This window comes from Dysidea avara, chromosome 4 (genome assembly GCF_963678975.1).
Source record: "Dysidea avara chromosome 4, odDysAvar1.4, whole genome shotgun sequence".
Lineage (NCBI taxonomy): Eukaryota > Metazoa > Porifera > Demospongiae > Dictyoceratida > Dysideidae > Dysidea > Dysidea avara.
The window spans coordinates 25,616,148-25,629,824 of NC_089275.1; the positions used below are offsets into that span (position 1 = coordinate 25,616,148).

General features: G+C 37.5%; 1 protein-coding gene across 1 annotated transcript in view; it reads right to left on the reverse strand.

Moving 5' to 3' along the window:
- The window catches only part of LOC136254540 (uncharacterized), a 38,103-nt gene that overhangs the window by 22,930 nt on the left and 1,496 nt on the right, over positions 1 to 13,677 (reverse strand). The window contains exons 2-3 of the mRNA XM_066047278.1: positions 11,643 to 11,776; positions 9,122 to 9,266 (exon numbers count right to left, since the gene is read on the reverse strand). Of these exons, the coding sequence (XP_065903350.1) occupies positions 9,122 to 9,266; positions 11,643 to 11,776 (279 nt within the window). The remainder of the gene's footprint in view (positions 1 to 9,121; positions 9,267 to 11,642; positions 11,777 to 13,677) is intronic.

Sequence of the window (13,677 nt, forward strand, 5' to 3'; positions counted from 1 at the left end):
CTCTACAGGGTGATTTGTTTGTTGCTGAACTCTCTACAAGGTAACTTCTTCTGGCTGATCTTTCTACAGGGTGATTTGTTTGTAGCTGAATTCTCTACAGGGCGATTTGTTTGCAGCTGAACTCTCTACATGGTAGTTTCTTTGTAGCTGAACTCTCTACAATGTAACTTCTTCTAGCTGAACTCTCTACAGGGTGACTTGTTTCTAGCTGATCTCTGTACAGGGTGACTTGTTCCTAGCTGAACTCTCTACAGGGTGATTTGTTTGCAGCTGAACTCTCTACATGGTAGTTTCTTTGTAGCTGAACTCTCTACAAAGTGACTTCTTCTAGCTGATCTATCTACAGGATGACTTGTTTCTAACTGAACTCTCTACAGTGTTATCTGTTCATAGCGGAACTTTCTACTGGGTGATTTATTTGCAGCTAAACTCTTTGCATGATTGTTTCTTTGTAACTGAACTCTCTACAAGGTAACTTCTTCTAGTTGATCTCTCTACAGGGCAATTTGTTTGTAGCTGAACTCTCTACATGATGGCTTCTTTGTAGCTGAACTCTCTATTAGGTACCTTCTTCTAGCTGATCTGACTACAGGGTGACTTGTTTGTAGCTGAATTCCCTACAGAATAACTTACAATGTAATATAACTGAGTAAATTATAAATGCAGCTGAATGCTTTATTAGGGTGACTGTTCTATTAGAGTATCTCGATCTCGCATTTGCTGCACCTAGTTGCCTTTCGAATCATAACTCAGTGATTTGTAATCTGATTCTTCTGTACTACTGCAAGTACTTTCTATGATGATTATTCCAGCTACATACTGATTTTCAGCTCGTTGCTCTAAGCGGTTTGCCTGGTAGACACGAAAACTAATAGTTTTTTTATTCATAAAAATCGATCGCGTAATTTTGACACAGGTTGGGTTTCGTGTCATATCTCCGTGGTCTTTATGCCGATTCGTTTCAAACCACAAAAAGGCACTCCTACGATGGTTGCTCCATCTACATATCAATTTTCAACTGATTCCTCCAAGGCGTTTACCCTGTAGGCGTGACAGACCTTCGACCTTATTTTACGCAAATAATCGGTCATAACTCCGTGAATGTTCATCGGATTCCTACCAAAGTTGGTACGGAGATCCGCCTTAATGAGCCCTTTAAGTGTGCCAAATTTCAGCCAAATCCGAGCACGCATTCGTGTTTTATGGCGAATTTTGCGAAGTGTGCGAAATGAAGAAGATGAAGAAGAAGAAGAAGAAGAAAAAAACGAAGAAATTAAAACGAAATTTTGTTCGCTCGTATCTCGGAAATGGCTGGAGCGATTTTCTTCAAATTTGGTATGTAGACTACCCTAACTGGGCGGCACGTCTCCAGCAAATTTGGTTCCAATCGGATAAGGGATCACAGAGCTACATAGGTGTGAAAATTGCGTTTTCTTTCTTCCTGTTAATATACTCACGGTGTGGCGCGCCGGCTTCTTGGGCCGCACGACACACTATCGTGTGTCTTGATATATATGTATATGTCAAGACACACGGTAGTGTGTCGTGCGGCCCAAGAAGCCGGCGCGCCACACCGTGAGTATATTGACAGGAAGAACGAAAACGTCATTTTCACACCTTTGTATCTCGGTGATCACTTATCTGATTGGAACCAAATTTGCTACACAGTTGCCCGCCAGCCAAGGGAGTCTACATTCCAAATTTGAAGGAAATCGCTCCAGCCATTTCCGAGATACGAGCTGCCAAAGTTTCGTTTTTTTTTCTTGGTTTTTTTTTTCTTCGTCTTTTCGCACACTTGCAAAAATTGCTATAACAAGCAAACGCGTACTCCGATCGCCTTGAAATTTGGCACACAGAAAGGGAGTCCAAAGGCGAATACTAGCATCAAATGTGGTACAAATCCGATGAATGGTTCAGGAGTTATGACCAATTATTCGCGTAAAACAAGATCGATTTGTTGTCACGCCTACAGGGTAAACCGCTTCATGGAATGAGTTGAAAATTGCTATGTAGATGGAGTAACCATCGTAGGAGTGCCTTTTGGTGGTTTGAAAGGAATCGAGATAAAGACCACGGAGATATGACACAAAACCCAACCTGTGTCACAATTACGCGATCGATTTTTATGAATAAAAAAGTATTAGTTTTCACGCCTACTAGGCAAACCGCTTAGAGCAATGAGCTGAAAATCGGTGTATAGCTGGAATAATCTTCATAGAAAGTCCTTGCAGTAGTACAGAAGAATCGGATTACAAACCACTGAGTTATGATTCGAAAGCCAACTCCGTGTAGCAAATGCGAGATCGAGATACTCTAATAGAACAGTCACCCTAATAGAGCATTCGGCTAATTTATTTACTCCATTATAGAATTTTATTACAACACAAGTTATTCTGTAGGGAGTTCAGCTGCAAACAGTTAATCTTATAGACAGTTCAGCAAGAAGACAGTCACCATGTGGAGAGTTAAGCAAATATACCACTATAGAGATTCAGAACATTACAAGTCACACTGAAGAAAGTTCAGCTATAAACAAGTCATGCACTGTGTAGAGAATTCAGCTACAATTAAGTCACTCTCTAGAGAATTCAGTTACACAGAATTCAGCTACATACAAGTCACTGTGGAGAGAGTTCAGCTACAAACAAATTACCCTTTAGAGTGATCAGCTACAAACAAAACACTTTGCAGGGTGTTCAACTGCAACAAATCAATTACCTTTAGAGCGATCAGCAATGAACAAATCAACACAAATCTACCTGTAGAGAGATCAGCTACAAACAAATCACCCTGAAGAGAGTTCAGCTACAAAAAATCACCCTGTAGAGACATCAGCTAGAAACTAGACACAATGTAAGGAGTTCAGCTACAAGCAATCACCCTGTAGAGAGTTCAGCTAAAACAAATCAACCTGCAGAGAGATCAGCTACAAACAAATCACCTTATAGAGAGTTCAGCTACAAACAGATTACCTGTAGAGAGATCGGCTACAAACAAATCAACCTGCAGAGAGATCAGCTATATACACACAAATCAACTTGTAGAGAGATCAGCTACAAACAAATCACCCTGTAGAGAGATCAGCTAGAAACTGCACACAATGTAAGGAGTTCAGCTACAAACAAATCACCCTGTAGAGAGATCAGCTACAAACAAATCAACCTGTAGAGCAATCAGCTAGAAACAAATCACCCTGAAGAGAGGTCAGCTACAAAAAATCACCCTGTAGAGAGATCAGCTAGAAATAAATCACCCTGAAAGAGGTCAGCTACAAAAAATCACCCTGTAGAGAGATCAGCTACAAACAAATTGCCCTATAGAGAGATCGGCTACAAACAAATCAACCTGCAGAGAGATCAGCTACACACAAATCAACTTGTAGAGAGTTCAGCTACAAACAAATTACCCTGTAGAGAGATCGGCTACAAACAAATCGGCCTGTAGAGAGTTCAGCTAAAACAATTCAACCTGCAGAGAGATCAACTACAAACAAATCACCTTATAGAGAGCTCAGCTACAAACAAATTACCCTATAGAGAGATTGGCTACAGACAAATCAACCTGCAGAGAGATCAGCTACACACAAATCAACTTGTAGAGAGATCAATTACAAACAAATTACCCTGTAGAGAGATCAGCTAGACACTACACACAATGTAAGGAGTTCAGCTACAAATAAATCACCTTATAGAGAGTTCAGCTACAAACAAATCACTCTGTAGAGAGATCAGCTAGAAACTGGACACAATGTAAGGAGTTCAGCTACAAGCAAATCACCCTTTAGTGAGTTCAGCTACAAACAAATCAACCTGCAGTGAGATCACCTACAAAAAAGCACCTTGTACAGAGTTCAGCTACAAACAAATTACCCTGTAGAGAGATCGGCTACAAACAAATCAACCAGTAGAAAGATCAGCTACACACAAATCAACTTGTAGAGAGATCAGCTACAAACAAATCACCCTGTAGAGAGATCAGCTAGAAACTAGTCACAATGTAAGGAGTTCAGCTACAAGTAAATCACCCTGTAGAGAGTTCAGCTGAAACAAATCAACCTGCAGAGAGATCAGCTACAAATAAATCACTTTATAGACAGTTCAGCTACAAACAAATTACCTTGTAGAGATATCGGCTGCAAATTAATCAACCTGCAGAGAGATCAGCTACACACAAATCAACTTGTAGAGAGATCAGCTACAAACAAATCACCCTGTAGAGAGATCAGCTAGAAACTAGATACAATGCAAGGAGTTCAGCTACAAGCAAAATCACCCTTTAGTGAGTTCAGCTACAAACAAATCAACCTGCAGTGAGATCACCCACAAAAACGCACTTGTGCAGAGTTCAGTTACAAACAAATCACCCTGTAGGGAGATCAGGTAGAAGAATTCACCTTGTAGAGAGTTCATTTACAATGAAACCATCATATAGAGAGTTCAGCTACAAAGAAATTACCCCGTAGAGAGTTCAGCTAGAAGAAGTCACCTTGTAAAGAGTTTAGCTACAAAGAAACCATCATGTACAGAGTTCAGCTACAAAGAAACCACCTGTACAGAATTCAACTACAAACAAATCACCCTGTATAGAGATCAGCTAGAAGAAGTTACCTTGTAGATAGTTCAGCTACAACAATTCACCCTGTAGAAAGATCAGCTAGAAGAAGTCACCTTGTAGAGTGTTCAGTTACAAAGAAACCATCATGTAGAGAGTTCAGCAGCAAACAAATCACTCTGTAGAGAGTTCAGCTACAAAGAAACCGCCATGTAGAGAGTTCAGCCTCATACAAACCACCTTGTAGAGAATTCAACTACAACAAATCACCCTGTAGAGAAGAAGTTACCTTGTAGAGAGTTCAGCTACAAAGAAACCACCATGTAGAGAGTTTAGCTGTAAACAATTCACCTGTAGAGAATTCAGCTAGAAACAAATCACCCCGTAGAGAGATCAACTGGACGAAGTCACCTTGTAGAGAGTTCAGCTACAAAGAAACCATCATGTAGAGAGTTCAGCTGCAAACAAATCACCCTGCAGAGAGTTCAGCTACAAAAAAATCACCCTGTAGAGAGTTCAGCTAGACGAAGTCACCTTATAGAGAGTTCAGCTACAAAGAAACCATCATGTAGAGAGTTCGGCTATAAAGACACCACCATGTAGAGAGTTTAGCTGCAAACAAATCACCTGTTACAGAGAGTTCAGCTACAAAGAAACCATCCTGTATATAGTTCAGCTACATTTCAAGTCACCCAGTAGAGAGATCAGCTGCAAAAAAAATCCTGTGGGGAATAATGAGCATGTAATAAATATATGTATATAATTTTTATAATTACTAATAAAATCAAAAATAATTGAAGTACTAAAATTCTTCTTTAAGTTCTTTTCTTCTTCCTGTGGTAAAGAAAAAAAACACATGGGTTAAAAAAGCCCCAAAGCCAGCCATAGGCCGGCTTTGCAGTATACAAATACAAAAAGAAGTGATATCTAATCAAAAACAGCCAAGCTGTAAAAAAAGGTGCGGCCCCCATAAAGGCCATGGTGAAAAAAGATGTGAAATCCAAGGTGGCGGCCAAGAAATGGCTGTGATGGTAGGTTAATGGTTACATTTTAATAACAACAATTCAGGTGAATTTGGTGCCAAGACCAAGCGGTACAAAATTCACCTGAATTGCCGTTATTAAAATGTAACCATTAACCTACCATCACAGCCATTTCTTGGCCGCCACCTTGGATTTCACATCTTTTTTCACCATGGCCTTTATGGGGGCCGCACCTTTTTTTACAGCTTGGTTGTTTTTGATTAGATATATATAGCCATGCAACTATTTCATATGAGTGAGTCCATAGTTAGCTAGCTATACTAGCCATAATACATTTTATAGTTATAACACGCATACGAGGGATATGACTAAAATATACGTACGATTCACGAGAGCGCGCAGCGCTCGGGTGAGAGTGCGTATATTTAGTCATATCCCGAGTAATCATGTTATAACTGTTATATTCTACACCCCAGTAGAACAAAACAAAAGTTGATTACAGTTGGAGTGATGTTTTATCTCTTTCCTTTGTTGTGAGTTTCCTGCACTAATTTTTGTTCTGAACTACACTGGAGCCATTTGTTTGTATCATTCATTCAAGGAACTATCGCTTTCAGGGCCAGCTTTAAGTGAGTTAACAGTGTTTCTGTGTGGTGTTCATTAATTGGAACATGGCTCACAAACGTGATAGAGGTGGGAATTCACCCCCCAACAAGAAAACTAAAGGGTCTACAAATACTTTATGTGTAACTTGTAGTAAGCATTGTGATAAAAATTGCATGGAATGTGAACTTTGCTTGCAAAGAGAACACTGACTGCATGGGAATATCCAAAGAGGAGCAATCAGTCCTCAGTAATTCACCTAACATTATGTTCTTTTGCTCAGTTTGTCGACCTAAGGCTTCCATGGCATTGAAATTCTTTAATGAAATAAATGAAAAGCAAGAGGTGATAGAACAAAAGCTACAAGAGTTAGAAGCCAAACTATCCAACACATCAATTCCTAAAGTCAGTGACAAAGGTAAACCAGAAGTTTCAGCTGCAAACATCCCTGGATTGAAAACTACAAACAATTTTAAGACTGATGATTGTAAGTTCAATGTGGTGGTATTTGGTGTTGACGAAAGCTCTAATGGTACACCAAGGATTTCTCATGCCAAGAAGGACTTGGAAGCATGCACTGAGATCCTGCAACATACCAACAATGATATCGGTTCTCATTCAACTAGAGATTGCTTTCGTTTGGGCAAGTATAATCCAACTAGACCTAAACCACAACCTATACTTGTTAAACTGGCACAGGCCTTTGATGCTGACATAGCACTATAGAACAGATCTAAAGTCCCCAATGGAATATTAATTAAGCCTGATATGAATCCAGAGGAGAGAAAAATTGAAGCAGCACTTTTGTCTGAGCGATGGAAGTTAATTAGTTCTGGAGTGGATCGAAGAGACATTAAAATTAAAGGTTGCAAGCTTCTTATCAAAGGTAAAAAGCATGGTGAAGTTACCAATTTCAAATTTGTCACCACCGCATCAATGGATAGCAATGTTTCATCACCTAACAACAGTTCAACCACAGATGAGCAATCATCTGATAATTGACTAATCTCAGTCTTTTATACTAACACTAGAAGTATAGTTAATAAACTTAAGGAGTTTCAATCTTTAGTATACACAAAGTCATACGACATATTGGGAATCTCTGAGACCTGGTTAACTAATGATATATACAATAATGAAATCTTACCTACGAATTATACAATTTTTCGTACAGATCGTCCAACATGGGGTGGTGGAGTAATGCTGGCAGTTAAAAGTGATATACCTTGTAAACTGATTAAGCCACCAAGTGATCTTGAAGTTGTATGTGTCATACTAAATTTATCTCATCCTATCACATAATTATTGTGTAATATACATACCTCCTAATTCTTCAGCTTCATATTGTGATAAATTATTGGATTTTCTTTCCGATATATGCAATACATCTGAGAGACTAGTTATTCTTGGAGATTTTAATCTCCCTGATATACAGTGGGACCTACTAACAGGAACTACCCCAGCTTCTGAGAAACTGTGTGAACTGTTATTCCGTTCTGGTTTATTTCAACTCATTAACGAACCTACTCTCATTCAAGGAAACATTTTAGACCTGCTACTAACTAATATAGATGACAGTATCAATTCATTAGAAGTACATCCCACACCATTGCTGTCCTCTGATCACTTTTACATTACCTTCAGAGTTGCTATCAACTATCAAAATTAAAGAAACATTTCTGGAATCATTTTGTTGAAAATTTTGACGACACTAATCCATGCACATTACATTATTTATGTTTATGTTCATCATGCCATCTAAGGAAACCACCTGTAACAAATTTTAACTACCTGTAAACTATGTGTAATTTATTTTACTTTGATTGTATATAATTTGTAGTGTAAGTAAGTAATTATGCTGTAAATTGTAGTGTAAGTAAGCAATTTGGCTGTTGGTACTGGATACCAACAGACCTTTGGTGTAAATTTTTTTCCCCTTGTACTATATTATATTGCCCTTGTATCCTTTGATTACATCATAAAGCCATTATTATTATTATTATTATTATGAAAACGATTATAGATAGTAAGTTATAGTGAAACAGCACCTCCTGGAGATGGAAATCAATAGAAATTCTTGATGGATCAGACATTTTAGTGGTGCCACGCCCACATAGTCGCAATTAGTGAGTTGGCCACAAAGGAGACAAGAGTTCATCGAAACTTGTTCCAGTTCCTGAGGTGAATAATTGTTGGTTGATTTAGGCGCTTGTTATTAGATACTTGTTTATTTAGATAAGGATTTCGCGGAATGTGTAAGTTACACCATAGATGGTAAGGGTAGCCACAAAACATGGTATATCAGTTATATATCACAGTTTGCTGTGGTATATTTATTAATGCTTTACAGCACAAGTGCTGAAGGTCTGTAGGACACCTGGTCCTACAGCCTGCTCAAAGACTTTAGCTACTTAAGGTGTGTTTGAAAAGTTGGAGATCAGTTATATACCACAGCACGGTGCTTTTTATCTCAACCACAGGTGTGGTATATACTATTATATAATTGATAATTTTAAGCATTTTGCAGACCTTTATAGAGTACACATACATAGCTATCCTAAATATATTGAAGAAGTTGTATGAAGCTCATTAACATAGGGTTCCCAAGAATGGTTAACATGGATTGAAGAAAGGAATGTAGAAGATGTCTATGTAACTGTCCAATATCTTCATGTTCCAGATGTCCAGTGGCATTTTAAGGTCTATATGTAGGTCTATACCTAGTTAGTAGTTGGTAATACATTTCTGTAGTGGAAAGCAGACAAAGCAACCAATCTAGTAGTGTGGACTGTGGTACAAGTTGTATTTAAATAGTTCAGTTATAGGTGCATTCATTGTGAAAAGTTGGTGTGTGTGTGTTTGTGTGTGTGTGTGTGTGTGTGTGTGTGTGTGTGTGTGTGTGTGTGTGTGTAATAGTTAGATCAACAAATTTCTAAAGTTTGGTCACATAATATTACGTATACTCACTATACTGTAAACCTTACCAGTGCCTGGTAGCTTCTGCTCAAGCTCATCAGCTAATGCTATTAACTGAATATTCCTAAGGGCTTGTAACAGTTGGTTCCAGCTGATACCTTTTTGTGATTGTAGCCACTCACTGAACATTGCTTCACAACACCTCTTTTCATTCTAAAATAGAATTAATCTGATAACTAGCATCATATTTCTATTCCTACATTAACTACACACTACTACATAAAACTACAACATAATGGCTAATATTAAACCACTCCACTCATTAGTAAACAAAACCACTAAAAATGCAATTTCAAGGGTTAATTATAATTTTAGTTTCATGTACAGGAATCATCCTGATGTGTATCATTTCTGTATAATAACAAAGTTATTGAATGGTAAAGTTTTTAATTGGTTGCAGGTGAGTTACCTTGAAATGTTGATCAAACATTGCAGAGATAACTTGTTGTTTGGTACATACACGCCAATATTTTTTATCTACCCTGCAACTACGTACCTTTGATATAGAAACGATACACATCAGGAATGTACATAATACTACAGAACTATGTACATTTAAAATCCAAAACTTTAATAAAACCCCTTGAAAATGACATTTTAGTGAAATTGTTTACTGATAGGTGGGATCAACAATTCACTTTTAATAGACCATTAATTATGTTGCAGCTGCAGACTCTGTACTGGTATAATACAGGTAGTTGGAAAAGGTGGATATAACTATACATGGACACAGACGCAAAAATACACCTTTACATTTATACAACAGTTAATTTCATTTGTTTGTTGCAGTAGTGTAAACACAGACATCATCTTTGAGTAGCGCTTATCTATTTATAATTGCATAATTGGTTAGCATGCTACAAGTACTAAACCATGTACTGTTGTTGTTGTACACACATGCTCTAGAAATACAATGTAGAGTTATCATACAGCTGTATATTATGGATCATGAAGATTTGGGCTTTTCTGGCCAAACTTATCACCCTAAAACCAGCCTCACAATACCTTTATGGCACCTTGGCAGTATTGGTGAGGTATAACCAAGCCTTTCAGTATGACCTGAAATGCTTCAAAAAGTTACTACAAAATTTTATATAAAAAAATATTTAGTAGAATTTTCTACTGACTACCTGCCTGCCTGCCTGCTTGCCTGACTGACTGGTGCCCTCAGACAAGCATAACTCGATAATGGCTAAGGCTATCGGCTTACTGTTTGATGTCACTGGTGCCTTTTGGCATACTGTAGTACGTACAATGCATGCTTCATGGACTTACCTGTGTCCTCCTTAGTGTCCCATTTATCTTTACTGACAGTGCAGGGTACGTATCAATCGTGGTAGTGCTGCATGAGGCCTCCCTATGTTTGACAGGATCATATTGTCCAAGTTTTTTGTTGTGACTGGGTTGATTGCAGAGGTCACTTTGCTATTTCAGTAATTGATAGTTTAGGCGCGTGTTCAGATGAAACAATAAGCCTGGCAACATTCTTTCCATTCTAATGCAGTTCACCAGTCATAATAATGTTACAAAAAAGTAAACAAACCAGTACAGTATAAAGAAAAATTGTGTTCGATCAGGTATCATAGAAATATAAAGTAGTGAAACAAGGGAGGTCGCCTACACCTGAAGATATATACTAGTGGATATTTAATACTTACTTCATTCATGGATATAGACTGAAGTAGGAATTAAATATCCACTAGTATATCTGCAGGTGTAGGCAACATCCCTTTTTTCACTACTTTTATTTCTATGATCCTTAATTTTTCCTTATACTTGTGTAATTGTAGAGATCAAGGTGGTATTCCCTAGCTTAGTCATCTATAAGGTGCAGGCGCTTATACCTACCAAGGGCCTGGCCTGCGAGGCTAAGTTGGGGCATGCCTCTGTGAGTATGCATTAGATTTATAGAGTTTGTGTATAACAGTATATATTATGGTGTATGGTACTCTGTTGTGTACTATAGCCTATAACCCCTGGCACATGCTTTTTAACCGTTTTGTATCAATGTAATTGAAAACGTCTGTATCTGCGTCCAACCTTATCCACCATTTCCAATTATTCATGTTAAACTAATAGGATATTGATTGTTTTCTGTGAAAACAAATAGTTTTATTGATGGGGTCTAAATAACAGGATTTCAAAGTACTTTTTATGTGCCTCCCTTTCTCAAAATATCCTGTTAACCCCATAAGAGATTTGGTGCTTTTATCTTAACTATTTCATGGTAGCTGGAAGGACACATTTTGTCATAATGCTATCATTGAATTTACTGTGATTATAACTAAAAGTAACCTAAAATTGAATCTCAGATCTATCCTGAAAACTTCTGGGGGGGATGCCTCCAGACCCACTCATTTTTATCCCTTACAGCAATAGCACATTCTATATTGCATTTTGCATTTCAGAAACACCTTTTTCCCCATGCACTATACAAACATAACCCATTACATTTCCTCTGATGTCCATGCACAACAAGTAGTGTTTAATAAAGCCAACCATCAATTATACATGAACAGATATTATTACCTCCCTATGCTGTGCTCCTATATTTTGTAGTAAATGTAACTTTAAAGATAGGTTTTCACCAAGCTCCTTCCATTTTGGTGCTACGTGTTGTAACACATGGTCATTTAGATCCTGTATGGTTGGGTGGTCACTCCCTATATAGTATTAACATCATTGTGGTAACATTATGTCCACACACCCACCTTCCACAAATACACCTACAGACCACATGTTATTATACTTATAAAAAATATTAACTGCAGCAGTTTTGGCTGTAGCTACCAACAGGTGTATATTAAAAGATAATCTGATATTGCTGATTCATTACCATAACCATGCACACGCATATATAATGGTACTAGATATATACTGCCTGAAATTTATCTGGCGTGGAGGGATGATGAAATCCTATGACAAACTCACCAACTCAGCATGTGCAAGTCTTATGTCCATATAATTTTTGCACCTTAATTAAAATTTTCAACTCTGAAACACAAAAGTTATACCTTGAGCTGAATATGGGAAGAATCTTTTATTAGTATTGCAATGAGATTGTGCTAGCTATCATTGTGTAACTATACATACATGGTGAGCCTCCCTATATACATTTATCCTTTGCTCACAATTAAGTGGTAAATATATATGTCAACTGTTAATGGCACCAGCTGAGCATGAAAGTGTTGTAACAAGACAAGACCTTGTACAGAACAGTCCTGTCAAGCAGCTTGAAGTTTCATGCACAACAAACATTTGAAACAATTAAACAAAACATCTTAATTATGAGAGTTTGTGCCTCATCTATTAATACAAAGAAGTTATAGGTGCTGCTGGCAGGCTGTTATGGATGCTTAGATTATCCCACAATTGCAAAATGTGAGTAATAGTTCTATTAGACCAGGATAATGTGTGTGACTGTTGTATTAGAGTAGCTATGTCAATATTTTAAAATGAAAAGTTGAAGCACTGACTGGTTTCTGGAAACCAATGAAACCCCCTACATGCATACCTAACTATCTGTAGTTCACTACTAACACTAGTGCACTATAAACAGCGCAATTGTGGTATTGTAAAAACACATGTACACATTCCAATTTTAGCATAGCTACTCATGCCGGTGTACTTATATCTAATGCATACATATATTATAGGTGTGTTATATTTGCACACATAAGGTGCTAACAATAAAGACATGCTAAAAGAGCATGCCATTTTTCTAAGACATGTACATGGTGTGTTAATTTGTACCTTTTGTAACATGCTTTGACAGTACATTTGTGGTTTATAAGTGTGTTAATTCAGCATGTATTGGGCTGAATCAGCATAATTTATGCACTAAAAATTGGAGATATACTATAACTGCACTAAAACAGCACATGTGTAAAAAAGATCATTTGGGATGACTTTTGCATGCAGATTTTATGGTTTTAAATTCAATATTATCTGTGTTTTTGTAACTATTGCATAAAGTTACATGAATGATATGTACAACCATGTAGTCATAGTTATAAGAAGTGCTCTGAGCAGTAATAAATTTGGTAGAAAATCTATTATTTGTGCATATGTGAGAATTAAGTCATGGACTGCTATGAAGGCTCACATGAGGCTCCCGGGAGATGACTTGAGCAGAGAGCCACAAAAAGTTGTAGCTTGCTCAACTAGAACCTTGCATGTGTTCTGGAATTTCGCGCAACTTGACCTGAGACCTTGGGTTCAAGGAAGAAGTGCTAATAACCTTAAAACTGTTATATCCAAAGTTCCAGCATTCATATGAATAAGAAATTTTGCACTGTTAACGATAAACCCAGGTCTTGCATCTTGCCCTAAATTCAAGGTTTATGGCTGCATTAGCTTAAGTGTTTTGTTTTGTTTCCAAATAATGTAAAGAATGTAATTAACTTGACTTCTATGTCTATCCTTCACTCGGTATCCAGGTAGCTCAGTATTTATATGCATTCTTGAATATCCAAATGAACCAAACCCATATGTATGTAGCTATTGGCCAGCTTCACATCAGTGCATATATGTATGGTCATGGGATATGTATACATAGCTACCA